The sequence below is a fragment of the Phoenix dactylifera genome, unplaced genomic scaffold (genome assembly GCF_009389715.1).
Source record: "Phoenix dactylifera cultivar Barhee BC4 unplaced genomic scaffold, palm_55x_up_171113_PBpolish2nd_filt_p 000007F, whole genome shotgun sequence".
Lineage (NCBI taxonomy): Eukaryota > Viridiplantae > Streptophyta > Magnoliopsida > Arecales > Arecaceae > Phoenix > Phoenix dactylifera.
In genome coordinates, this window is record NW_024067666.1 from 1,248,246 (window position 1) to 1,273,735 (window position 25,490).

The 25,490-nt window shown below is 45.2% G+C and overlaps 1 protein-coding gene and 1 pseudogene across 1 annotated transcript; both read left to right on the plus strand.

Annotated features, from left to right (window-relative positions):
• Positions 1–11,532: 11,532 nt before the first annotated feature.
• On the plus strand, positions 11,533–16,516 carry LOC120104498 (annotated as a pseudogene).
• A 363-nt stretch (positions 16,517–16,879) lies between these two features.
• On the plus strand, positions 16,880–23,802 carry LOC103712267 (endo-1,4-beta-xylanase 1). The gene is made up of 5 exons (XM_039115716.1): positions 16,880–19,353; positions 20,173–20,522; positions 20,688–20,865; positions 21,716–22,252; positions 22,514–23,802. The coding sequence occupies exons 1-5, from the start codon at positions 19,315–19,317 to the stop codon at positions 23,633–23,635; spliced, it is 2,226 nt and encodes a 741-aa protein (XP_038971644.1). The 5' UTR covers positions 16,880–19,314; the 3' UTR covers positions 23,636–23,802.
• The last annotated feature ends 1,688 nt before the right edge of the window (positions 23,803–25,490 follow it).

A 25,490-nucleotide genomic window follows, 5' to 3' on the forward strand; every position in this document is an offset into this window, starting at 1 on the left:
GAGCATCGGAGAGGCTAGAGCGGTGATGGCGATTGATCCGGAGCCGTCTTGGATGGACCCGCTCGTCGCCTACCTCGCCGAAGGGATCCTCCCTGAAGACGAAGATCAAGCTCGGCGACTTGTCAAGAAGTCCGCCCACTACGTACTCTATGAAGGGAGGCTGTATCGGACCTCGTTTACCGCCCCCCTCTTAAGGTGCCTCCGCCCCTCGGAGGCGGCCTACGTCCTCGGCGAAGTCCACGAGGGCGTCTGCGGATCCCACTCGGGGGCTAGGTCCTTGGCGCACAAGATCATGAGGCAAGGCTATTATTGGCCTACCTTGTTGGAGGACTCAAAGGATTATGTACGAAAATGCGACGCCTGCCAGCGCCACGCCAACGTCCAGAGAGTCCCTTCTGTCCCCTTGGCACCAATCACCGCACCCTGGCCCTTCGCACAGTGGGGAATGGATATCCTCGGACCATTCCCCGTCGCTTCAGCCCAGCGGAAATTCTTGATTGTTGCAATCGACTACTTCACCAAGTGGGTGGAGGCAGAGCCGCTGGCCACTATCACGGAGGCGCAAGTCCGGAAGTTCGTGAAGAAAAACATCATTGTCCGATTTGGGATACCCCGGGTCCTCATCTCGGATAATGGTCGACAGTTCGACAACAAGCATTTCCGTGACTTCTGCGAGGAGTTTGGGATCGAGTATCGGTTCACATCTGTGTCGCATCCCCAAACCAACGGTGAGGCCGAGGTGACAAACCGGACAATCCTCCAAGGAATTAAGGCGCGAATCGGTCGGACGGGGCAAGCTTGGGTCGAAGAACTCGAGAACGTCCTTTGGGCGTATCGGACCACGCATCGGACCCCTACCGGGGAGACGCCTTTCAGCCTAACCTATGGCACGGAAGCGGTTGTCCCCGTGGAGCTCGGACTCCCCTCGCCCCGGGTGGCTACGCACCGACCCGAGGCCAATTCGGAGCAACTCCGAGGAAACCTGGACCTCTTGAAAGAAGCGAGGGAAATGGCGCAGGTTCGGATGGCGATGTATCAGCGGAGGGTGGCCCGATATTATAACTCCAAGGTCCGACCAAAACTTTTCAGAATCGGAGATCTGGTGCTAAGGCGAGCCAAAGCATCTCAACCCGCGGAAGGTGGGAAGTTGGCGCCAATTTGGGAAGGCCCGTATAGGGTTCGCTGGGGAAACCGACCTGGCTCCTACCAGTTGGAGGCCCTAGATGGTCGAGAAATTCCAAGGAGCTGGAATTCCGCTAACCTACGGGTGTATTACCAGTAGAAAGACAAAGCCAGAAAGACAGTTCAAAAAATGTATAGTCCTTTTCATCTCAATAATTCCTGGTTACAATGGCGTGTTCGTGTGATTACAAAGAATTCTCAGAGGGGAATTGGGGAGTAAAGAAAGTAAGGAAGAGGTGGGGACTCCGTTAAGCTGAAGATCTGGGATCCCGAACCCTCCATCCGAAGCAGCTGCAATCCCACCGGGCGTGGGTGCTTCCCCCCGGAGGCGCCATCGACGCCTCACGCAAAAGACGAAGAGCCGGCGCGGACGAAGAAGAAGTTCGCACTGCTTCTAGAGGAACGCCACCTCCAGGGATATTCCGGTCCTCCCCAGGAGAAGGGGAGGAAAGGAATACAAGGGAGAAGAGCGCGAGGAGGCGCGATCCCGGATGAAGCGTCTAGCGCAGAGCTCAATCGGGAGGTGGGACTGAAAAGAGGGGGGATGTGATCCCGGATGAAACGCCTAGAGCGGAGTTCCACCGGAGAGAATCTCCCTGTTGATCCCAGATGAAACGACTAGTTGGCGGAAGTTGCGAGGGGCGCGCCTCCCGTTCCTCCGGCGGGGGTTTCCCAGCCACGCGCCGGAGAGGAGGTCCACGATCCATGGCAACCTGAACAGCTCCGGCTTGGCAGGCTCCACCGCACCTGCGCTTATATTTATAGCCAAACTGTGGCCCCCTGGTCGTTCCGATGCGGGTGGCTCCAATAAATGCGGGCACATCGAATCAGGAGCCGTTCCGGCTCTCGAGGTTTATCCCCCCACGATCTCCTAAGCGTCGTTCTCCTTAATTGCATTCTTCGTGCAGGACACTCCGGGCGGCGTGTATCCCGCTGCCCACATATCTCCGCACGCGTCCAGGCCGCATCCGCCTCGAAGAACGCGCGTATCGCGGCCGCTTAACTGGCACTCCTCGCAAGCGGCAACTGGCCGGTCCGATTTCTCAGGTAACGCCTCAATTAGCATTTAATGGCCTTCTGGTGTTCCCCAGGCGACGCTTCGAGAGGAGGAGAAACACGATCGCAGCTGGCCACGGAGAAACCCCGTCGAGCGGCAAGTGATAGGGGCGCGACCAACGAGCGGAATTTCCCGAGGCTTGGCCCTCGGATGCCAGGCTAACCCGATGATCATCCCGGGAGCAGACTAGCCTGAAGCCCCGACCGGTCGCCTCGGCTTGCGCCAGCCTTGGCCGACCAACGAGCGGAATTCCTCGAGGCTCGGCCCTCGGATGCCAGGCTAACCCGATGATCATCCCGGGAGCAGACTAGCCTGAAGCCCCGACCGGTCGCCTCGGCTTGCGCCAGCCTTGGCCGACCAACGAGCGGAATTCTCCGAGGCTCGGTCCTCGGATGCCAGGCTAACCCGATGATCATCCCGGGAGCAGACTAGCCTGAAGCCCCGACCGGTCGCCTCGGCTTGCGCCAGCCTTGGCCGACCAACGAGCGAAATTCTCCGAGGCTCGGCCCTCGGATGCCAGGCTAACCCGATGATCATCCCGGAAGCAGACTAGCCTGAAGCCCCGACCGGTCGCCTCGGCTTGCGCCAGCCTTGGCCGACCAACGAGCGGAATTCTCCGAGGCTCGGTCCTCGGATGCCAGGCTAACCCGATGATCATCCCGGGAGCAGACTAGCCTGAAGCCCCGACCGGTCGCCTCGGCTTGTGCCAGCCTTGGCCGACCAACGAGCGGAATTCTCCGAGGCTCGGTCCTCGGATGCCAGGCTAACCCGATGATCATCCCGGGAGCAGACTAGCCTGAAGCCCCGACCGGTCGCCTCGGCTTGCGCCAGCCTTGGCCGACCAACGAGCGGAATTCTCCGAGGCTCGGTCCTCGGATGCCAGGCTAACCCGATGATCATCTCGGGAGCAGACTAGCCTGAAGCCCCGACCGGTCGCCTCGGCTTGCGCCAGCCTTGGCCGACCAACGAGCGGAATTTCCTGAGGCCTAACCCTCGGACGCCTGGCCTAGTGCCGGAAGAATTTCCTGAGGCCTAACCCTCGGATGCCTGGCCTAGCGCCGGAAGAATTTCCTGAGGCCTAACCCTCGGATGCCTGGCCTAGCGCCGGAAGAATTTCCTGAGGCCTAACCCTCGGATGCCTGGCCTAGCGCCGGAAGAATTTTCTGAGGCCTAACCCTCGGACGCCTGGCCTAGTGCCGGAAGAATTTCCTGAGGCCTAACCCTCGGATGCCTGGCCTAGCGCCGGAAGAATTTCCTGAGGCCTAACCCTCGGATGCCTGGCCTAGCGCCGGAAGAATTTCCTGAGGCCTAACCCTCGGATGCCTGGCCTAGCGCCGGAAGAATTTCCTGAGGCCTAACCCTCGGACGCCTGGCCTAGTGCCGGAAGAATTTCCTGAGGCCTAACCCTCGGATGCCTGGCCTAGCGCCGGAAGAATTTTCTGAGGCCTAACCCTCGGATGCCTGGCCTAGCGCCGGAAGAATTTTCTGAGGCCTAACCCTCGGATGCCTGGCCTAGCGCCGGAAGAATTTCCTGAGGCCTAACCCTCGGATGCCTGGCCTAGCGCCGGAAGAATTTCCTGAGGTCTAACCCTCGGATGCCTGGCCTAGCGCCGGAAGAATTTCCTGAGGCCTAACCCTCGGATGCCTGGCCTAGCGCCGGAAGAACTTCAAGAGTCAGGAGTCGGCGAGGCGCTACCAGGAGTTAAAAAGAGGAAGGACGAAAGTGAAATGAGGAAACACTTTGTTTGCATTAACTTTCGTTGCATCAGGGTCGAGACCCATACAATGTGGCAAAACGCCAACATACAAAGAAAAGAACAAAGAAAAGTACAGAGAGTCAGCTTGGAGGAACCCCTGGGTCGGAAACGGCGAGCGCGTCCGCGAAGGGTAGGGAGATGGTTGGAGAATCGGCAGGCAATGGCATCGGAGGGGAGTCGAGGAGGGAGACCCCACTCAGGTCAATTCCGGGGTATTTAGCGGACACCCTTGCCAGGCCTTCATCGAAGCCTAAGGCAAAGGAGTCGGACCCTGCGTCCGACATGTCACGGATGAACTCGGCGGACTGACGATAGGCCTGTACCGCCTGACGCCCGATTTCCGCGCTCTTCTCGGCCAGCGCCGCCTCCGCTCGCTCCGTAATCTGAGCTTTCGCTTCCATGACCTTCGCCACAATCTGGTCGTCCGCCTCGGAGGAGACCCTCAGCAGATCGGCCCGAGCCTCCATGCGCTTCGCCTCGGCAGCGACGCGAGCAGCCTCAGCCTCCTCCAGGCGCGAATGAAGCTCCTGGTTGCTCGCACGAGTCCCCTCAAAGGCCGACTCCAATTCGGCCAGCTTGGCTTCAAGAGATCGGGCTCGGTTGCGGGCGTTGTCGGCCGACTGCTGGGCCTTCTCCCACCTCTCCCGGAAGTCGGCAGCCTTCCGGGACTGCTTTTCGGCCCGCTCCTCCGCCTTCCTGATCTCGCTTTCGAGACCCGAGGCAACCTTGAGTTGCTCCTGAGCCTCCAACAGTTGCCTCTCGAGGGCGGCGAAGCCGAGTGCCCGCTCTTCGGCCACCTGGAGCCTCGTCTCGAGGTCCCTGGTCGTCCTCCCCGCCGCAGCCCGGCCTCCCTCCTCTACAGCTTTCAATCGGCTCTCGGCCCTCGCCAGAAGCCTCGCCTGTTCCTCGTGGCTCTCCTCCAGGCGGATCATGTATTGGGCGAGCTAAGAGGTAGGAAAAATGAGAGCGTCAGACGGGGATCAATAGAGCCTATAAATGACGAAAGCGACCAAAAGAACACTCACCGACATGAGACAGACGCAGCTGGCAGCTCCAACTTCAGGGATACCCATCTGCCGGACCTGCCTACGGTCCCTCTCCAGCAGCACCGTCTCGACGAGGTTTCGGGCGCCGGCGAAAGTGAAGGCCGACCCCGACTTCGCCCCGGAGCCGGATGGTGGTTCTGCAGCCTTACCCTTACCCATCGCTTGGGGGAGAGTCATGCCGACCGTGCTCGGGGCGGGGGCCGCGCCAGAAATCGACAGGGTCCCGCTCGGCCGGGGCCTCGGCGCGCCCCTCCTTCCCGTATCATCCGAAGCCGACCGAGTCGAAGGCCGGGCTGGGGACCGACCGCGTCCAACCCGGCCGTCTCGGGCGCGCCCGGATGACACCTCCAGAAAAACGGTAGTCTCATCACCGGAGGGCTGATGCGGCGTCAACTGTCGGTCCGAGCCCACGGCGTCCCCCTGATCGGTGGGCCCGGACCCGTCTGTCGGCGTCGGAGTCGCTTGCTGGCGGGGCTTCTTCGCCGGTGGGACCCCGCTCGGAGGTGTCCGTTTCTTCCTCCGGACCGCTTCCAGTAGGGACGCCCTACTAACAGCCATTGCCTTGTCCGACTGCATGACGTCGTCGATTTCTGCAAAAAGGATGAGATGGTTAGAAACCGAGAAACTGATGGAAAAAAGAAATGAAAGAGGAGAAAAGAGCTAAAAAGAAGAAGTAGTGGCGGGCTCACGGTCGGCGGGGACCGAGCTCAGACCGACGTTCACCAAGGCATCCTCGGAAATAAAGCGAGCCACCGGGGGGAGCCGGCCCTCGCCAACCAACCCCCTCAAGACGGCGACGCCATCGGACTCCTCCCTCGACAACCTCGATAGGCCGATCGGAGACTTCATCGGCGTCTCCCAGGTTGTCCCGATTCCCCAAGAGGGATCTACGTCGATGAAAAAGAAACGCTCCTTCCAGCCATGAATGGAGGAAGGAGCCTCCTTGACGAGGCCGCACCCTCGCCGCGCCGCAAAGCACCACCACCCTCTGTCCCGGGGGTGGCCGTTCAGGCCGTAGCATTCCCAAAAGACGTTCAGGGTGGCGGGAACCTCGTGCATGCGGCAGAGAACCTGGAAGGCCGTCAGGGTACGCCATGAGTTCGGCACCAGTTGCGTCGGCGCCACTCTTAAACCTCGAAGCACCTACACGACTAAGTCCGAGAGGGGAAAGCGGAACCCAGCCCGAAGGATGTCCTCATTGATGGCGACCTTCCCTGGAGGAGGATGGGACATCCTCTCCTCAGGCCCCGGAAGCGTAACGTTGCAGGCTTCGGGAAGGTGGTACCGGGCCACGAACCTACCTAGGTCTTCGGGGACCAGCTCCGACTGAATGCGGTCCGCTCTTACTTCGTCCATCCCTAACGGCCAGTGAATCTACGGTCAGGACGGGGTCAAGAGGGGAGAAGGGACCGGAACGACTGGGGTACACTAATACGAAAGGAGAAAGTACGGAGAGCCCTAAATTGAAGAGTGGGGCAACTCACCGGAAGGGAAGGAAGAACGGCTCCGAGAGCGTCAAAGGAGGAGCGAACGAACAGTCCGACGGCAACGGCAGCAGCACAAGGGAGAAACTCGAGGATGCCTGTGAAGAGAAAGGCGGACGGGGGAGGGCCCCCGGTTAAATAGGCAGAAAGGCGGGTGACGCCTCGGTGACGCCAGAGGACGCCTGGCTACCGAAGGATCGTTCGCGCCCCAAAGGCGAATCGACGCTATTAAGGAAGGATGTCCGCCGAAATCCGCAGACCGTCAGATCAGCGACAACCGCCATACGCCATAAAGAAGGCGGGGAGATCGGAGCGCGCGCGCCTTTCCGAGGGATGGCGGCAATCTCGAAGCATCACTCCCTTCACCCGTTCCCCTCCTGGTTCCAGGCTCGGAAGTGGGGGGCTACTGTTACGGGGGAACTTAGCCACCATGCCCCATGTGACCGGCACGCGCGCCCAGGAAGACTACGGCTGCCCCTTGATCCAGCAATCCGACCTCGGGTCGGATATCTTCGGCTCCGCAGCCCGACCCCGAGTCGGCTGCCCCTTGGTCCAGCAATCCGACCCCGGGCCGGATATCTTCGGCTCCGCAGCCCGACCCCGGGTCGGCTGCCCCTTGATCCAGCAATCCGACCTCGGGTCGGATATCTTCGGCTCCGCAGCCCGACCCCGAGTCGGGTGCCCCTTGATCCAGCAATCCGACCTCGGGTCGGATATCTTCGGCTCCGCAGCCCGACCCCGAGTCGGGTGCCCCTTGATCCAGCAATCCGGCCCCAAGTCGGCAATCTCTTGACAACAACAGACTGTTCCCCTGAGGCACGCCGCGGCCCCCTGCTCCACTACTCCCTGCAACGGCCGTATCCGGCGCTGCCCCACGATCCCCTGTAACAGCCGTACAAAGCGGAGCTCCACTACGCCCTGCCATGGCCGTACCCGGCGCTGCCCCACGACGCCCTGTAACGACCATGTCAGTGGCAACCCCATCGTGCCACACGATGACCAATCCCCAGAAAAACCCCCCAGCCTGATATATATGCGGCTGGGGGGGAAGGGGAGGGTAAGAAAGATTTTTCAGAGTATCATCTTACCTGCTACCTCTCCTTCTCCTTCTCCTTCGATCTCCCCTGACTTGATCGTCGGAGGGCCCCCACTACCCTGGAGGTGGTACGAGGCTTGCTTGCAGGTTTCCCGGCGGAGGGCGGAGCGCAACCAAAGCAATTCAAAGGGAACCCCGTTCACACCGCTGTGCCAATCGTTCTCGGTTTGGACCCCAGCAACAGAGTGAATAATGTTTATTCTACTTGTTTTGACTAGTTTCCTTTCCATGCATTTGGGGTTCTCTTTTTATCACTAGCTTAAAATACTGCAATTTGGATTGTAGTTGTCAGCATTTGCACAAACGTGTGCAGACTTGAGGTGTTTCATGTGAAAGAATTTTGGATTTGCCTAGTTCGAGAACGACACTTCGTGTTCCTAGATTACTAATATCACAATCATTGACAAGATAGTGAGACACCTCTTTTGAGGAGAAGAGAGGGTTGTAAAGTGACCACTCGTTCACAAGAACCAAGCAATTATCAGCTTTCAAAAATTCAGAATCATATCTTGAACATCAGATCTCTTATATCTAGGTATTATCGACATAGCTAAATGTGTCGCGCTTATCCCAATCATCTGAAGTACCTACTAGATCAGATGTTATGCTCTTTCCTCCAAGTATTGTACCCAGGAGCGGCCCAATATATTTGGAGGCCTAAGGCCATTTTGTCTTTGAGGCCTTTCCTGCAGTGGGCCGACCTAAGGCGAATTCACAAGGGGCCTTTTTTCTTTTCATTTTGTCTTTAAGGCATTTTCTGCGGTGGGCCTTCTTTAGGCCGGGGCCTTAGACGACCACCTGAGTTGCCTAAGGGTTGGGCCGGCTCTGAATTTGTACCTACATCACAGGAGTCACATTCAAACATTGTTTCTCATGTTTTATAGGATCTAAGTATGAAATCAACAAACACAAAAGGTCACTAACTACTGAACTAAAGGGCTTGCCCAGAGGCCTGGTGTTCAACCCTAAGTAAACCGAAAATAATATTGATTTAAGTAATGATAACTATAATAGTAATGTTAGTTCTTACTTGAATATGATGCAGGCTGAACTCCTACTTTATGGTTATACGATTAAGATCTCTCTTACGCTAAATTATGACAAAAATCCTTAGGGGACTAATTATATGAAAATTGCCAACAGGATATCATGGATGCATTAGATGCACTGGAAATTATATTGGAACAAGATCAGGTCGAATCTATACCCTTCACTGTCGAACAATTGCTAGGTAATCTAGAACTATTAAAGGATATAGAGCAAGGACTCATATATGTCTAATGGATCTAAATCCTATAAATTAGATTAATATCAAGTCAACTTGCTATCTTAGAGGTAGTCCAATATACATTAATACGAAGAAAGAAAGATTTCCAACACTTGGATCACCTCAATTGGAGTCTAGACAAGGATGCTATAGCCAAAATATTAAAGTGGTATCAATATAGTCCAATCTATTATCTGACGAGGGCAACTCTACCATTTATATTGTATGTGATGGCCATAACCCTACCACCAAATCACTTATCAGATGATAAAACCTTGCTGTTAGGTGCTTATTTGATTCCCATTCCAATCAGGAATTATCTAATTAATGGCGCGCAACTCTAGTACTGTTAATTAGTTCAATCTAACATCACATTAGCCAACACTGGATTAGTGTCTGCATTCAAAAGCACCATTAAGATGCATGATTAGTTCTAGATCATGTCTAAGTCGAATTCTAGGTGCATCCACTACGTACCTATTCATTGCTAGAGAACTTGGAATACTGTAAGTACCCCAAGTACTTCTCTTTCTTGATTGTGAATGGTGAATAGAAATAAATTTATGAGTGCCCTTTGTGAATATTTTTTTGTGTGTTTTGCAATCACATAGCAACCTAGTATGCTCCGAAACTTCTTTCTTCTCGTTCAAATCCGGATGGTCATATGTGAAACGAGTGGGATGATACTAGAGATATGGAAAACCCAAGTGACAACTTATGCGACTTTGGCTAGATTGAGGGCTTCATTGATGAGACTCTGAATAGTTATTCTAATTTATATTTAGTTTCAAATTATTTTGTTCTTCTTTCCATAATTATTATAGAATATAAAAATATTATTTATTATTTATTGTTCTGTATTAGTTCGTTTGGTATGTCTTGCACTAGACAATTCAGGGCGGCTAACATTGGTTTGAAGTATTTTTGACAAAGATTCATCATCTTAAACTTATAACTAGTGGTAGCAATTGAGGTTAACCATCATGTCTGTCTAAATTGAACATGGAGGTTGCTTTATTTGGACCCGTCCCATGTAAAAAATCATAAACTTATCAATCATCTATCACTCTTGGGTCTAGAGTTGTATTCTCAAGAGAAGTTCAGAGTGGTCTTTGTGAATCCCGGAAAAACAAAGATAGAAGCATTCATTTTCAATTACACCTAACCAAATACGAATCAAGTTAACAAGCTTCAGTCACTAGACAAATCTTAGAACACCACAAACTTTAAGTAGTGTTTGTTTTGAGATAAAAACTATAAACAATGTTCGAACATAAACAACTATCATAATTAGAGCTATCAATTGAGCTAATAAATTTGAGCTTATTTTAAACTTGGTTCGAATAAGGTCAAATCAAGGTTTATTCAAGTTTCATTAAACCAAGCTTAAACTCAATTCATAAACTTGGAATTAATACTTGAGGCCGAGCAAGTAATTAAATTGTCTCAATCAAACGTATTTATAAAATTTAAAAATGCCCTCTCTCCTACAATGCATTGCAAATCAAGATATTGGAATTAGACTTGCCAATAGATTCATAACTTCTTAGGCACATTCGGTATGCATTCGAAACCCATTTACTTGTAAGAGTGCATCTTGGGTTTGTCAATTATATTATGGTCAGACATGGTCAAATTAGAAGAGGCCAGTGGTATTATTGTGGGTCAATCAATTGGGGAACCAGAAATTCAACTAACATTAAGAATTTTTCATGCTAGTGGAGTATTTCTAAGTGGAGCCGCCGAATATAGTTCCTTCTAGTGGAAAATTAAATATTCAAGCACACTACTATATAAAAAAACTTTGATCATGAAGTAATCATACATTTCAAATCTAGGCAAATATCATCCCAACAACAAGTTGATCAAGGCTTGTATTTCACTTCAATTTGCAAACTAAAATTGAACCCAATTAAAAATGAATAAATAAAATTTGCTCTCAAAATTTAGGTTTTGGAATAATTGAAGAAGAACAATTCCATTATTCACAAACTCAAATATTATCCAACGTGTCAGTAATCCATCAAGCAATTCTTGTGAAACCGACAGAAATCTTCGTGTCAATCGTATGTTTCAATTTATACAACAATGTTCTTGACACCAAGAACCCTCATAGGAAGCGAGACCAAAGTCGTAGTAAGTCAATCTCTTTGGGTCTTTGAATCGGTGCCGGTAGATCTTAGGGTTCGTTTGGTTCGCAGAAAAAAAAGAAGGAAAGTATGGTCAACAAAAAAGTAATGAGATGCTTCTTGCTTGGTTGGAGTATTTAAAGAAGAGAGATGGAAAAAGTTGTATTCTCATGCGAATATGATTCCTACATTTTATGGAAAAGTCTTTTTCATGAGAAATATAGGAAAATTACTTTTTCGTGAGTCGAAAATCATTCTATTTTTATTTTTTCAAAAAAAACCCTTTAGTATTAAAGAAGAATTAAATACCTAATTTTTATTGAGAGTATAATAAGAATTACACATAATTTTTTCAAAAAAATGGATGGTTAATTAAACATAAGTATTTTAAAAATTTAACATTTTTTTTATCAATGAAACCTGCCAAAAATATTTTTTTTGATATTTTTTTTAAAATCATATTTGTAGAAGAAAAAAAAGCTTACGCGAACGGAACGAGCCCTCAAGGAAACAACAAATAAGCAGCGATTTCCGATTCCAATAAGCTTTCTTTTGCATTTTTCTTTCCCCGTCGTTTTCTGGAAGGAAGTTACCATCCTTCTCTCTCACACCCCCTTCACTACACTATTGGTGGGAAAGAAGAATCCGTACTCCCTCTTCGATCGCGATTCCGGCTAGGGTTTGGCCCGCCTGGGTGCTCCGTTCCGGCCATGGCGTCATCCGCGCACCTCCGCTTAATGTCGGACCTCAAGGCCATCAAGAACGAGCCTCCCGAGGTCCTTGGGATTTTTTTTTTTTTTATGCTGATCGTTTCCAAATTAATCATTAAAAAGTGACTTGTCCTCCATTTTTGTGGAATTTTTCATGAAAGATGGGTTCTTGATGGGGTTGAGGGTCATGAGAATGGCAGGGATGCAGTGCGAGCCCCTTGTCGGACTAGAATTTGTTTGTGTGGAGCCGACCATCTTCGGCCCCGACGAAACCTCATGGGAAGGTACGATTTTTTGGATTCTTTTCTTGTGGAATTCGTGCAGTTTTCGTTATGAAAGGTATTTTTGTGGGAATGGCTGTTAGTGTTGTGGTCGGGGAATTGCAGGTGGTGTGTTTGGGCTGCGGCTGACGTTCGGGGACGATTATCCGGAGAGCCGCCTCGCGTACTTCGGAGGTGTTTCATCCACATGGTTAGTTCTTGGGTCCAAATGGAGTTGCAAAGCTTAACAATTGAGTTTAATTCATTTGGATACAAGACTGTGATCAAATTAAATAACATGAATGCCGTTGTTTGATGTTCTTGTTTAGGTTCTACTGTTGCTAGCTACTTGTTGTTTGCATATGTTATAGGATGAAGTTAGCGGGATCTAGTTCTGCAATGTGTTTCTTTGAGTTTTCTCATTGATCCTCATGCCCCCCTACCCTCCCCTTTTCTTTGGTCTTGGAAAATGCTTGTGGCGGAATTAATCTTGAGGATAAGAACCTTTTAATCTTTGTCATTCTATTCCCGTAGGTTCATCTGGAAATGTTACTCGGGATCAATTTGGCATGGTGATTTTAGGTTCTGATGTATGGTTCAGCCAATGATACATATATGTTTATAGGTTCTGACGTCTTGCATGTATCATGAATTGTTGCCCTTTGCTTCAATTTCAACCAGAGAGCAGAGTATGAGACCGTCTCATCTCAAACAGAACGTCCACAATTCAGAGTTTTATTCTGCTGCAGGAACCACTTTAGAATCAAACAAACTTGTATACGTAGCCAAGTTTGTAGAACGACTCAGTTCATGATTTGATGGAGTCCTTGCATTGTCATAGGTTAGGAAAAATTTTCGTAAGGGTTGTTGTAGTCCATGAGTAGATACAGACTCAGCATGCTTTTCATCTATTCCCATGTAATTTGTTGTTCCATCTGTAGGTTCATATCCTGTTGATGCATCCTCCACATGTAAGCAGTTCCTCTTAATTTTGCAGAAGAAAACTGTTCATGCCTCTAGAAGCTGATGCCGATCTAAGGTAGCATTGTAATAACTATGGCAAATCTTCAATTCTTTGGAGCTGTTTCCAATTTTAGATCTAAGTCCAAAATTAATCAGGGGAAAATTTGTAGCAGCAGCTGTTCTGGACAGGGCGACAAGACAGAAGAAGAGGGAAAATAAGAAATATATATAACAAGTTGTGGATTGAAAGGAAAAAGAGACAAGTGGGCACTCACCGCTCCAAAGAAAGTAGAAGACCACTCTTTCTCTTCCAAATTTTTTCCATAAAACCTATGATAGTATTGAATCTCCTTTTATATCAAATCTTAACAGTAATAAAGATAAATCTCTTAAATATCTTCCCCTCCAGAGGGCGACCTAGGGATAGAGTGAGTGAAGAAAAAGCAGGATGAGGCATACAGACACCTCTGAGGCTTGCATCCACCAACTGCACGTCTTGTTCTTTTCTCTCTTCTTATTTTAGTTAGACGGCCCCTTAATGAGCTCTACACTTAAAGTTAAGATGATTTGACACTTATTAAGTTGCCAAATTCAACTCACCTAAGCCCTTAAATCTTGATACTACATGTTCTAATCTCAACTATACATTAGGAGAAAGGGAAAGTAACAACTAACAACAGAAAATAGAGCTTGATGAATGGAAAATTAATTAAATTACCAATTGCGTCATCTCTTCTTTGTCTAGACTCGTGCTGGAACCTTGAGGTTTGCTCCTAGGTTGCATGAGCTTAAACTTGATAAGGTAGGTCTTCATAATAGCAAAATGGCCTTCAAGATTTCATGGCAAGTCCCTCCCTAGCTCAGTTTTCCTTGGCCAGAAATACCCTAAAAAGAAAGTTGCTGAAAGTTCGACTGCTGGTTCTCAAACATTCTTAAACTTGAAACTCTTTGTTTCTCAAACTTGACAAATCTTTCTTAGGTGAGCCCTATAGACCCTATGGTCGAGCAGCCTGTGTAAGTGAGAGTGGTGTGTCAGAGTTGAAGGATTGTAGCTTGATTTGTGAATCCTCCCATATAGATGGTATAAGGCTTGGTGGTCATTGTTAAGATTGAGTTGATAATGTGAGTGATGGGGCATGTGGTTGATTGTGTATTGTAACATATTAAAGCATGTTTGCATGTTACAACTGTAATCTATATGAGAAGTTATACAGGTGATTAGAAATTTATGCTGTGAAATGTTTAGCAGTCCTAGTAATGAAGTTGAGAGCCAAGCAATGGATACAGAAGGTAAGACACCATGCATATGAATATGATAAAGGAAGAAAATGAATATTGTTGAGCTGAAAATCATGTAAGAAGAGAAGTTAAGGGGGATTAGAGAATCAATTGAATTTTTGTTGAGACACTCAAATATTCAGAAACTGCATGTTTTGACAGATATTGATATCTTAAGACATGTTATCAGGCTCGAGGTTGGTTCTATTTCATTCGCAGTTAGGATGATCTCAAGATAGTTAGCTACTTGCTAGTTGGTTTGGTATACCTACTAAATTTATGCCCACTTTCAAGGTAGGATGTCAATTTGACCTGCCAAATCCTCATCGTCAATGTTAGCTGGTATGGCATCTCTATTTCTTTCATCTATATTGATGTTCCCGTATAATCTATATTTTATGAATCTAGTTTTAGCTGTGTAATAAAATTTTCCTTCATATATGAATGGTGTTTTAGTATGCCTAGGGAAGAAAGCCCTCCAAGTTTTTAGTATGCATACTTTTAATCATATGCACAAATAAGCATGTGCACATTATCATACATACTATTTTTTTCACCATACATGACATTATGATACCTATTTTTCATACTTTAAAAAGTCCAAAGACCAAAATCCACAATGAGAGAAGCAACGTCCTTGCTGCCACTGCAGTAGCTGACCAGCTGCAAATTACAACCAAGCAGCCAGCACCTAGCAAGAAGCAGGAGGAGGAGTCTAGGAAGCAGTAGTCAATAGGTTGTAGGACACCATAGCCAACAACCTTCAAAGAGGAGGATGAGGAGGCAAGCAGCACAGAAACTAGCAAACAAAACAAAAGGGGGAAGAAAAAGCAAGAATGGCTGGATGAAGAAGAGACTGGAGTCGACGAAAATGAGGAAGAAAAATCAGAGGAAGGAGAAAGGAAAACATGAAGATGAAGATTCACCTAAAAGAAGAAGAAAAAAGATGGAAAAAATATATACAAACCTGACACTAGTGTTGGCCATTGCAGCAGCCGCTACTACTCCTTCCTTGCTACTAGCTAACCTGTCGATAGGCCCAGTGGTTGCAACTAGGTTGGTGGTAGGCTTCACTGCCATCCCACTTCGCAATGGGGCTCAAATAGAGAAAAAACAAAGGGGAAAAACTCTCAAAGAACTAGGGTTTAAGCAGACTTGCCTCGGTAGTCCAGTCAAATTAAGCACCTAGATGCCGCTTTTAACAACAGCGCTGATTACCTACTAAATGTCGACTTCAAAAAAAAAAAAAAATCAGTTATCAATTCTCATTGCTGGGGAGGAGACCAAGTAAATAATCATGTTATTACTATGTAGAATAGATCTTATACTGAAAAACTAGAGGGGCATCTATATAAGCATAGTTGGAAAGTAATTTGCAAAATATATTGTGAACAGGTGTTCCTTATTTGGATCAGAAGCAGCAGTTTAAGTGAATGAAAATTCAAGTTCAAAAATAGTATAGAATTTCCAAGTCAATTTTTTTTAGACATCAACTCATTATTTACTCAACCTTTGGCAGTTTATAATGATGGCACACATCGTATGGACATCATCCAGAGTGCATGGTTACCCTGTCACAATGTTTGTACAATTTTAGCTTCAATCCAGGTCAGTCTTCTTGCCTAATCACTACCCTTCACTCTATAGTCCCTTGCCGACCTACATCAGCAGCATTTGCAGGCCCAGTTATGAGTTAACATGTTCTTGCTGTCACTTCTCACCGACCCAAGTCCTGTCAGCCCTGCCAATCCTGAGGGTGCTCGCATGTTTCAGCATGACATTCAAGCCTATTATAACAGGTTTGTGCAAAATACAGCTTTTCTCTAGTCATTAAGATCTTAATTTACTATCAAGGGATTGAAAGGTACATAAACCTGGTTATATGTTGGTGGGTACACAAACCTGGTTATATGTTGGTGCATCCAACCTTATTCTTGCAGGAAGGTGTGGCGCTGTGCGTGCGAGTCCACTGAATCTTCATAGCTTGCAAGATCCAGGTTCTGCAAGCCACTTTGCCAAGTGAAATGAGATTGGACCCCATTGTTTACCATTTGCAGTGTCGACATCAGATACTGTTGTCGTTCGTGGTTTCAAGCTTCAGGCTTTTGAAATGAACTATTATTGGTCTATTGGGACTGTTAATAAAATTCTTATGGCTCCAGAAAAACAATAAGCAAATTTGAATGTACCAAGTATCATGTTAGCTGGTAGTTGCCCGCCAGATTATTACAGAAATGTGAGTTAGTGGGATGAAACCTATATCTTCATTGCGAAGTTTTCTTGGTTATATCGATGTTCTTTTGGTGAATTGTCTTGGGGGTTTATGCTGAATAACTGGCACCATCGGAGGCGTCATGTATCCCAGATGGGCTACTAAGATAAGTGAATATCTTGAGCAGATAAGTAATAAACAAAAGCATCAGGGGCAAGAAAACAGAAGGTGTCAAATACTTTCGAATGCTGTGATATAACAAGGAAAGAGTAATCAACCATTCTTGTGACAGCAATGGTTGATTACTCTTTAATTTGTTGTTATTTGGTGTGCCATAGCTACAGGGGAATGGGAAAGACTTTATAAGAAACAGATTATCTGCTGTTTTTGCCAACTAGAATGGAGAGGGAAAAGGGAATCAATGGGGAAAACTAGAAAGCAAAGAAGGGAAGGGGAAAAAACATATAAAAACAGATAATAAAAGGAGGATGAAGAGAATCCGGTGCATCCAAATGATAAGAGGAAAGGGAAGGGGAAGAGAAGAAGAAATTAAAAGTGAAAAAATAAAGAAAAAATAAAGAAATAAATAAAGAAAACAAACCTTCCTGTCCTAATGTATCTTAGATTAAAACACTGTATGTATGAGGCCATAATGCAACTTGGAGGAGTGGTTTAGGACTCAAACCTTTATATGGCTGCCATGGCAGCCATGGTGACTGTTTCCAGAGCAAGTATGATGGATGTCGGTCAGCAAGTCTGCTTGAATGAATGGACTGCCTATGAACATTGGACTGAATCATGATTAGTGGACATAAATTTAGTTCTTTTGCATGCATCTCTCTTAGTTTACCTTAGCTGGTTCATCATGTTTGGTAGTTTGGATTAATGGTTAGAGGTTTTCAGATTATAGAAAAAATGATGACCAAGTGATAAATGCAATTCCTATAGGGAGGACCTGGTTAATTATTTCTATGCGATGTATGAGGGTGCTAAAGAGATGGCAAGAGAGAAATCAAGACAGGCAGGCAGAGAAATGAGAATATAGAAATGAAGGCCGATCCCATTTCTTCTTGCCCAGTGGAGCAGGGCTGATATCTGTCAAAAAAGTTTATGCTAATTAAGATGACATATCAACACTGGAGACTTCAATCTATTCTCTGGGAGACAAAACTCGAGCTTCTTTAATGAACTGTTTGATGGTTTTCTTTGCTCTTGGTTGTGCAGTTGCGAGGGAAATGCTGATTAGATTGCATTGCTGCTATATATTCCTTTGTCACTTCTGTACTGCTGATGGCAAAGGATAGACAATGTAGACGGTGAAGCTGTATGATGTATTTTCTTTAGCTGCATTATGTCTTCTTTGATGGGGTTGGATGTGCTTGGAGGTCAGGATGGGAGATTTACACCATGTTTTTGAAAAGAAAGTGTCTCGATTACCATTTTTGTTCCTAGATGCAATACTCTTTAAATTGGTTCCAAATGAGAGGATTTGTTTACCTGGCTTTGTTGACAAGTATTCTTTTATCCCTGTTTCTGTAGTCACTTTCCTCTGCTACTGGTGAAGTTGAGAAAGAGGCAGTGTGTAGTAGATGCATGCAATCTGATTCTGAGAATCCACAAAAAGGCTACATCATCATGAATGGCCATTTGAATTTCTGGTAGTTGTTTCGTACTGTCATTTATCTGTGATCCCATGCTTCATCTCCTTGCAGCTGCTTTCCTTGGCATGTCATCTTTTGCACGCAATACTTGAATTATATGCTTCTTATGCTCTTCTGCAATCTGAACTCAACTTCTTGGCTCTCCATAGATTTGGGATAACTAGATGTTTCTGTCCTTCTGACTATAGGCAATCCATGTCAAAAGAACTCCAAAATCTGAAGCATATTCTAAATCTGAGGGAACTTGATTATCGCATATGTGTGCGGTGTTCTTGACGTTTGAAACTAGAAAAATCTCCCTCCTTTTCTTGTTAGATATTCATTGCAAATTATTCACATAAAAAAGGGACAATAAAAGATGTGGCCTCTTCAAGGGTGGTGGAAAACTGAGACTGTCTGATCGACATTAAGATGATCTTCTTTTGCAATGTCCTACATACTATTGGCTTGCTATATTGATGATCCTAGGAATATGGTGCTAGTATGATCATCTTGCTTTACATGATCAGTGACAAAGACACTTGATATTTCATTAGTGATTGAAAGCAGACCTTGGAGTCCCCAGTTTTGCTTTGCTTCACTGCAACCTGAGCCTTAACGTTGTGCCTAGATCAGGAATCTGAGTTGTTCTCCAGATAACAAAACATCTCCCTTCACTCCAAAGACTTTTGTTGCCTCCTCCCTCCTAATGTCTTGAGAGGTCTCAAAAGAGAGAGAAAGAGTAAACTAAAACCTTTTAAGGCCTCCTATTGCAGTGTAAACAAGGATCTGGGCAGAAAAAGGCTTCTCAAAAAGTCCGAAGACAAAGCTGAAGCAACCTACCACCTTACGCAAATGACCTTCTCTGACCATCTTTTTCTTTAAAAAAAAAAACAGCTTATTGGATAACCAAATTCAAAGAATACCGTTTCCTTTTTTTTAACTTGCAATCTCAGTTTGAAATAGAATCCAGTTGGTTGGTTGGCCGGTCCCATGCTTCTTTTTTTTTTCTTCCCTCCTAAATCTCACCAGAAACGAAGATAGAGACCTGACATCTCGAGCTTTATATATGGAGAGGTGGCTGTCTGCTTTGGTCACAGAGAACTTGTCTCTATCTTCGTGCTATTGTTTCTCCTCCTCCCAGCCATTTAACACTTCTTTACCATCCCATTGTTCTTTGTCCCTTCTTTCCTTATTTTGTCTTGTCCTTATACGATACTAAGACAAGACTCTATGGCTGACAAACAGAGCAGCAGTGCCGGTGCGTATGAGGTACGTGGATTTTGTTCTTTTCTTGTCTGTTTGTTTGTTCTGTTCATGGCTTTAGGACGCGGTTTCTATTCTCTGCTGTGCTATTTGTCCTTGGATTCTCTCTCTCTCTCTCTCTCTCTCTGGAGGAACCTGATGCTACTGCACCTCCATTTCATTAAGATGAAATGTCCTTGGATTGTCTTATGTTTTTAGATGAGTAATAATACATTCTCCAGATGAAGCATGTCACATTTTGTCAAAGAAAAACTGATAACAGACCTTCTGAATTTGGTCGAGGAATTAGACTGGAACTTCCAATTTACGACTGTAAACTGTAGTGGTGTTGCCTAGCTTTATCTTATCGATGGATTCCAACCTTTTGAACCTTCTTCACCATTGAAGGGCCACACTGATCCAAACAAAGAAAAAGAGAAAAAAAGAAATCCTCATACCTTCCATGCTAATCTTTTATGGCCTAGCTCTTGTATTTTTGAACCTTTCATCCTACTGTACCAATGTATAAAATACATCATCTTCTTTATATGTAACTCAAAAACCTCTTCTCAATTATGAAGAGTGGTAATTAAATTAATATCTGGTGATATCGCTGAATCTCCAATCACCATAGGCCTCCATTTCCTTAGCCCACCTTTTGTTTTACCTCTTCTGACTAATGCGGTACAGAAACAAAATGAACACTAATTCACAAACTTGTGAGAATATTACATCATCCTGAATAATTGTTGATCTTGAAGAGTAATTCTGTATCACATATTCACTTATTGCATATTTTCAGTTACTAAAAACTAGAAATGTGCTGCAATCTCTTATTCATAATAGGAAGCAAACACAAGGTGCATAGGTGATGGAGATGAGAACATCATACTGAACCCTCACTTTGACGATGACCTGAACAATTGGTCTGGAAGGGGATGCAAGATTGCTCTGCATGACTCAATGGGAGATGGAAAAATACGTCCACTGAGTGGCAAATTCTTTGCTTCTGCAACTGAACGCACTCAAAACTGGAATGGAATTCAGCAGGAGATCACTGGCAGGGTGCAAAGAAAGCTTGCATACGAGGTCACTGCACTTGTGAGGATTTTCGGGAATGCTACTACTGCCGATGTGCGTGCAACTCTGTGGGTTCAAGCAGCAAATGGCCGCGAACAATACATAGGCATCGCTAAGTGAGTCTCTATCTTCTTATAGTTCATCCAATTACTCATCTATTAATTGACTACAAGCAAGGTTCAGTATAGGAAAAGTCATCAGCTCTGTTGTATTTCTTTTAAGCTACAATGTGGATGGATTCGCTTCTAATTCCTAAGTTTTGAAAACTTGTTGCTGTAAAGATCGCAAGCCACCGATAAGGATTGGATGCAGTTGCAAGGGAAGTTTCTTCTAAATGGGGTGGCTTCAAAAGCTGTCATATTTATAGAAGGGCCACCTGCTGGTACGGATATTCTTCTCGACAGTTTAGTAGTTAAACATGCAGAAAAGCTCCCACCATCAACTCCACCTGATTTTGAGGTTAGTAGATTGTGTTCCTGCCATTCATTTATATGCAAGCATTCTAGAGATGATTTGGTTTAGAGAACTTTTATTCCAAATTGTGAATATCTGATTCTTGATCTCTGCAGAAAATTCAGAACATATCTGTAAGCATGCAGGACATTTTCGTGGCATTGAAAATGTCTTCTGTTTGATTTTTTGCCTTTCTTATATTTGATGCAATTATTATCAATTCCCAACAGAATTTTTCAGTTTTGATCCTGATAAAAATATCGGTATCAGTTCTCTTGTTTCATGCTTCAGTATCTGCATCCTAATATCCAAGTAAGAATAATTGACCAGTTGTCCTCACAAACTATGATATAGAAAATAATGGCTCCTTTTCAGTGTTTCTTAAGTAATGAAGGTCATTTGGTTTAACATATTAAATAAAATCATGAGCAAGGAACATTAAGATCGGAACGCTAGTAGCAAGAGGGAACAAATTTATGAGGTTCTTGTTTCTCTGAAGGGATTGATGCTTGAACAAAAAATTATAAGCACTCAAATCCTCACATGCAAACACCTCTGAATATCAAAACATTTCCATCTCTGTCTTCCATGCCACTCACAGCTGTGTTTCTTTTCATTGTTAATTTCATAAAAATCTAATTGAAGCAGAAGCTGCTAGAGTGCCTGACTGACTCTTTTTACCAAATTGTTCGAGTAGTCTGATAGTGCATGAAATTGGTAAGTAGAGACTATGTATCTCTGAGAATAAAAATTCTGCAGCTAGAGCAATGAAGTATATTTGAATACTGTGTTATAACTTTCCCCTGCTTTTTTGAGAAGATATGGCTTTATGGCTGCTGAATCTTTGCTTTTGCAGAATGTTATCTATGGAGTCAACATAATCAACAACAGCAATCTCAGTGATGGCCTAAATGGGTGGTTTCCTCTTGGTCCATGCACTCTAACCATTGCTAATGGCTCGCCTCATATGATTCCTCCAATGGCAAAGGACTCCCTTGGACCACATGAACCTTTAAGCGGTCGCTATATTCTTGTAACAAATCGCACACAGACCTGGATGGGCCCTGCTCAAACAATCACTGACAAGCTGGAGTTGTATCTGACATACCAAGTATCAGCATGGGTCCGAGTTGGTTCTCAAAGAAACGGTCCTCAGAATATCAATGTTTCTCTAGGTGTAGATAGCCAATGGGTCAATGGGGGCCAAGTTGAAGCTTATGATGATAGATGGTATGAAATTGGGGGATCATTTAGGATTGAAAAGAAACCTTCCAGAGTCATAGTTTACATTCAAGGTCCTTCGTCAGGAGTCGATCTGATGGTTGCAGGGCTTCAGATATTTCCTGTTGACAGGAAAGCAAGATTTAAGCACTTGAAGAAACAGACAGACAAGGTAATTCCTTTCTCCCGGACCCAAGACCAAGCAAACTTATATCACCCATTTTGAGTGATCTCTATAAATCCTGTTGCTTTGTCAAGATTTTTAGTTTCATACTTTGGCCTCTCCTGTTATTTTAACTGCCAATTAAATCACTCCCCACCTTTTTTCTCAGCCCAGATTAGGAGCCATGCAGAGGCAGTGCCATTCCATGATAGCCTTAAATATCATTTATTAATCTATTGCTTTTCTGAACTTTCATAAGTTTCTTAACAGGTACGAAAGCGAGATGTTGTCTTAAAAGTTTCAGGATCGGAAACTGATATTCCATGGGGAGCCTTTGTGAAAGTCAAACAAATGCAGAACAGTTTCCCCTTCGGATCATGTATCAATCGAACGAACATAGATAACGAGGACTTCGTCGATTTCTTTGTAAAGAATTTCAACTGGGCAGTGTTCGGCAATGAGCTCAAGTGGTACTGGACAGAGCCACAGCAAGGAAATTTTAACTACACTGATGCTGATGAGCTCTTGGACTTGTGTGAGAAGAATGGGATAGAGGCTAGAGGCCACTGTATCTTCTGGGAAGTCGATGGCGCTGTCCAGTCCTGGGTTAAGTCTTTAAACAATAATGATCTAATGACAGCCATTCAGAACCGGCTGAACGGTCTACTCACGAGGTACAAGGGCAAGTTCAGACACTATGATGTGAACAATGAGATGCTTCATGGTTCTTTCTATCAAGATAGGCTTGGAAAGGAAAAGAATATCAGAGTTTACATGTTTAAGACTGCCCATCAGCTGGATCCCTCTGCCACCCTCTTTGTGAATGATTACCATGTGGAGGATGGAACTGATACTAGAGCTTCTCCTGAGATGTATATAGAGCAAATCCTTGGTCTCCAAGACCAAGGTGCACCAGTTGGAGGAATTGGAATACAGGGGCACATAGATAACCCAGTTGGGCCAATTGTATGCTCTGCATTGGATAAGATGGGGACACTTGGTCTTCCAATCTGGTTTACTGAACTGGATGTCTCATCAGACAATGAGTATGTTCGAGCCGACGACTTGGAGGTTATGCTTCGGGAGGCCTACGCACACCCTGCAGTAGAAGGCATCATGCTGTGGGGATTCTGGGAGCTGTTTATGTTCCGGGACAATTCGTGCTTGGTTAATGCTGAAGGTGACGTTAATGAAGCTGGTATGAGGTACCTGGCTTTGAAGGAAGAGTGGCTATCTCATGCGCATGGTCACATCGACGATCAAGGAGAGTTCAAATTCAGAGGCTTTCATGGCACCTACACTGTCGAGATCTTCACCTTAACAAAGAAGTTATCTCAGAAGTTCACTGTGGACGAAGGGGATTCTCCTCTGGTAGTGAACATTGACTTATGAAAGGTTACATGATTACTAAGAAGTTCGACAGAATAAGGAGCTGCATTCTTGATATTGTTGTGAGCTCTTGTACATGAGATTAAATAAGTTCTGTGGCCTAGCTTGTGATTATGAAATTGCAATACAAAGAAAATAAATGAGAAAAAAAAAAGTAGACTCTGAAGGAAGGAACTGTTTCAGTGTTCTAGTTTTAAAATTAATGACAAAAAATAATATGATCCGTCTATTTTTTTATGGAAAAGGAGGCTAAGTAAGCAGCCACCCGGCTTTTATTAAGGATGATAAAATATTTACACAAGGAGTGAGATCAGGTGATAAGTTGCATAAGCAGAGAAACCAGGAACGAAAGTAGGAAGCATCTCAAGCATCAAGAACCTCAAATGTGTAGAGCCACGGTAGAAATTCTTGCCAAAGTCTGTGCCGCAGGCCATCGTCCATTTACTGAGATACCAAAAAGGTGCAAAGAGATGATTAAATGGTGCAAGGAGATGATTGTGAACATGCCTCGCCCTTGTGAACGTGTCTCGTGGATGAGCTGGTCCAGTGGACCAAGCCAAATTGATTGATGATTCAATTGATACTCTAGACCTCTACATAGCTCCTACTTATAATATTAGTGTTTTCCTTTCCTAGTTTGAATAGAACTAGGTACCTTAAAATAATATGACTAATAGAAATAATTAATATATATATATATATATACACACACTAGAGATGGACCTTGACTTCTATATCAACTTAGCCTTTTATCTCTCCACCTAAACATTCACAGTAACATCCGGTCTAAATCTCTCCTGAAAAGAAAAGTATCGATTTGACCAACCTGTTTCGAGGTCGAAATGATGAGATTTTGGTCTGATTCAATCCTTTAAGAGGTTGGCCCAAAGTTGTAGATCTTAAAAAGCTATTTTATTTCTATATATATATATATATATATATATATATAATTGGGCATTATATGACCAAGTTAGAGCTTTCTAAAGTTTGATATACGATTCGACTGGCGGATCTTGCTTCTAGATCCTATCCAGTCTTATAATGCGGCCAAAATGGTTCATATCGAGTCTACTGATTTTTTTTTTGAATATGAGCAAAGTAATTTACATCAAAACATGTAATTGGGCGAGCTTGAGTAAGCAAAGTCGAACTCTAGTTCGGCTTGTTTGCTAATCAAATGAGTTGAACTCAAACTGAATTTTGAGCCAAACATGAACTAGCTTGCGAAGTTCACTCGCCCGGTTGGCATCCCGAGATATAGGCAACTAGTGAAGAAAAGGTATAAAATTTTGGGGGCACTACAAAAAAAAAAAAACTATTCCGATGTTTTTCAGAGCTTGTACCGACGTTTATAAGCGTCGGTAATTTTGGCGCCAACACTTTTCAAAGCGCCGTAAAAGCGTCGGTAACACTTTTTGAAAGCATCGCTAAAGGGTCAGTTTTTAGCGATGCTTTTTTGCGACACTTATAAGCGCTAGGCAGTTAGCGACGCTTGAAAGCATCGTCTTTTAACCGCTTATTTTTTTATAACAATGCTTTAAAGCGTCGTTATAATTTTCTTTTGAAAAAAATTATTTAAAAAAAAATATCTCTTTTAGCAAGCTTTGAAGGTCAGAGGTCATCCTCCCAGAACCATGGCGCCTTTTCTTTCAGCAAGCTCAACAAATCAAAATTCAGGAGAGATGCGATTGAGTAATCCAGAACCATTCGGGCCACTTAAAAATTAAGCTTGTTCAAAAGATTTTGGTTGCTAAACAATTGTTATCAGTGCTTTGGTTCAAAAGATCTTAGAATTACTATTCAAACCTTCCTCCATAAATGGCAACAAGCATTTGGTGATTCCATCTCAATACCTCAT